The 3,276-nt window shown below is 40.6% G+C and overlaps 1 protein-coding gene across 1 annotated transcript; it reads right to left on the reverse strand.

The window, feature by feature from the left end:
- Positions 1–338: 338 nt before the first annotated feature.
- LOC132474576 (lysophosphatidic acid receptor 4-like) lies at positions 339–2,928 on the reverse strand. Its single transcript, XM_060075354.1, has 2 exons — positions 2,665–2,928; positions 339–1,915 (listed from the first exon to the last, which is right to left on the reverse strand). Exon 2 carries the CDS (start codon positions 1,909–1,911, stop codon positions 1,015–1,017), a length of 897 nt encoding a protein of 298 aa, XP_059931337.1. The 5' UTR covers positions 1,912–1,915; positions 2,665–2,928; the 3' UTR covers positions 339–1,014.
- Between the last annotated feature and the right edge of the window lie 348 nt (positions 2,929–3,276).

A 3,276-nucleotide genomic window follows, 5' to 3' on the forward strand; every position in this document is an offset into this window, starting at 1 on the left:
AGAACTGGTCGCTTGTGAAGCAATTTGGTCGTAGACATCGACTATCAACTCCATTATTGCGTCTGAAGTTTCTGACCTGACTCGTAAGAATGACCCAAACAATGAACAATGACCATGATCCGGCTACGACCGTACCCACGAAATATATCCTGTTGTTCCCAGAGCTAAATATCTGTCACACGATAGCCGGATTATTGATATTTTAGCCGTGAGATAAGGGGGATCACTACGGGGTCCTTCTTCCCCCTGTCAGGGGGTTTGTATCGCGATCATGACCGATTCACCGATTCACCTGCTAGCACATTCACCTAAATTCAAAGTTCACTAAAACTCCAATATCCAACTTGTTCAATACTTTATAACACATCTTCTCCTCATTCTTCCCACAATCACGCTTCTAAATCCCACAACGTAAAATACAGCAAGATAATGGAAAACACATTAATTTGCTTACGGCTTGCAAGACTTAATCTAGAATCAGAACAAATAAAGAACCCAAAAGCACTAGAACGAGCAATGGAGGGAAGTGAAAGATTTGGCTATTGGCTATTATTAACTTGCACTGGGTCTCGGATACTTCCTGAATGGTGTCTTTCGGACCACCCAGCCGATTGTCAGACCAATCGGAGGCTGCAGTGGTTCTAGGAGGCGTTATAATGTAGCAGAGACTTCAGGCAAGGTGCCATGCCATCTCTGCTTATTTATTATCATTCAACTAGGGGACGCAAACCATTACCTTAACACTAACTTTATGTAAGATGCCTACTGAAAAACATTACATTTGAATTATGTCCAGTCATTTCAAGCCACTATCATCAATCAAGTATAAAAGCACATATAGGCATGAAAATCGAACATAATCTAATTGCTTGTGTAAGGCTACTTTCTAACATCAAAGTTGCAGCATCAAAGCAATTTTTTTAATTAAAATACATTTCTCATGGAATCCAGCAAGCACATTCTAATGCAATATACAATAACAACTGAAAAAGATACATCATCTGTCAAAATAGTTCATTTCATGCCACTTGTCTCCCCTGCCCGCAAGTCACTTTTGCTCACCTGCAATTTAAGTGAGGAAGACCCCGGATTATCTTCCTTCTTCCAGAAGGAATCCAAAGAAAAGTAATACAACAGAGGATCAAAGCAGCAGTTCAAGCTTGCAAGACACATTGTTGCATAGATGGTGGTAACATTACTAACTATCAATGCCAATGTAAAAGGCAAGAAAAATATGACAAACATCACAAGGTTCATCGCAAAGATAAGCATAACATTGATCTTGTTGTCGATCATCTGTCCAGATGTACTGAGCTGATGCAATTTCCAGGACACCATGGAAGTTGAGAACATATTGACTGACAGCAGAGTTAAGACTAAGCAAGCCTGCATATATATGGTTGTCTTTGGCCCCGTCCGGTCGGCGGGGAAAACAAAGCAGGTAGTTTGATTGTTGTTGTACATGTTTCTTGAAAAATATACAGCCTCTGGGGTGTTTACAACCAGTAGAAAGATCCAAACCAAGCTGCATGCTTTCCAGCTATTGGTGGTGTTGCGCAGGTGCCTGGATCTCAGAGGAAACACCACAGCCAGCAGTCGGTCCACACCGATGAAGGTGATGAAGATGGCACTGGCACGGATGTTGTTGTGAAACAGCATGGTCATCGAGGTGCAAGCAAAAACCCCGAGGGACCAGGTGCCTGTTGCATAGTAGTAGACTCTCATTGGCAGGGACAGCACCAGCAGCAGGTCGGCCAAGGCCAGGTTGATCATGAAGACAGCGCTGGGAGACTTGAGCCGGTGGCGTTGTATCAGGATCCACAGGGACACAGCGTTGAGCGGCAAACCCAGCACCACGATGCACCCAAAGACAACGGCGTAGGCCACGTTAATAATCGGCTCCTCTTTCATACTTCTGCAGAAAGGAACAACCGCGAGCGGGGAAACAGCTTATTTCCAGAACAGGAAATAAGCTGTGTGAACAGAGGTCAGGTTGCATGATTTGTAGCTGCCTGAACCACAAAAAGGATACCAAGATTGTTAAAGGAAGTTACTTTATATCAAATGATGATCATTCTGAAAATACATTATAATTTTTATACATTGCTTTGTTAGGGCCACACAAACAATTGTAAATGTTCAAACACAAAGTAAATGGCCAAGCAGTTGTACAGTTGGGTTAAGGATAAAAGTGGCAATGATGACCTGTTGTTGATGACCCCTCTTTATACCTGGCTGATCAATCATTTCTAACATGAACAGGAATACATGTTTTGGTAAAGGTTACAAAGCGCTAAACTACATCATATTAACATATTTCCTTATCTTTATTTATTTACCTTGGATCAAGGTATATCTAGACTTTAATATGTGTTTCATAACTTTATAATCAGCTTCCGGAAAAAGATCTATAATACAGATGAGAAAGATCTTTGATTCCACACTATGTCCACACATAGTTTCTATGTGTAAATCTTTGAGCTAGCTCGCAGGCTTAAGGCCTATCACAAAATACACAAAAGTAGGATAGCTTAACCCCAGTTAAAGCTCAATATTGGGATGCACTCACATTTAGCACTAATGCACATAGGATCAAATATACCCTGCACACTGCAATATTGTTGTTGTTTTATCATTGAAATTGGATAAAAATACATATCTTACCTTAAATTAAACCACAAAAGTAAATTAGTTCACACCAAGTGATGTGCTTGAGAACAACCACAGTGTTATTTCCCCTTGATTTTCTCACTGCGTTATCTCCCGTCAATCGCAAGCACTCCTTCCAAAAACACTTCTCATTGAACGTGTTGAGGGACTGAAAGCAAATTGGCTGTGATCGCGGCAAAGTACATGACTTCTCGTTTTGCTTGCCTCTGACTTCTTAACGGAAAAGGTTGGATTGAATTGAGATATGACTCGTTGTGATGATGCAAGACACAAGGGGCCCTATCATGCATCCAGCGCAATTGACTTTCTACACCGACGCATGCGTTGTTTCTAGTTTGCAACTGCCGCAGAGCGTTCTCTTCAATGGAAGTTAATCTGTGCCATCAGATTTTAAAAATAAAAAGCCATTGAATTCTAAGCACTGAATATTTATGCATTGAAATAACGTGTCTGGATTTTATGCCTCTGAATTTAACTCAATAAATCATATTCAGCTTTATTTTCAATGTTAAAAAATTCAAAATCAAATATTCAATGTTAAAAAATTCACGGTAACATGCACAAGTTTGAAGCGTAGACAGGCATGAAGTCGTTCACATGCGGAAA

This window comes from Gadus macrocephalus, chromosome 16 (genome assembly GCF_031168955.1).
Source record: "Gadus macrocephalus chromosome 16, ASM3116895v1".
Classification (NCBI taxonomy): domain Eukaryota; kingdom Metazoa; phylum Chordata; class Actinopteri; order Gadiformes; family Gadidae; genus Gadus; species Gadus macrocephalus.

Bases quoted from the DNA above. Each gene is read 5' to 3' on its own strand.
- LOC132474576 (XM_060075354.1), bottom strand. From the start codon at position 1,911: ATGAAAGAGGAGCCGATTATTAACGTGGCCTACGCCGTTGTCTTTGGG.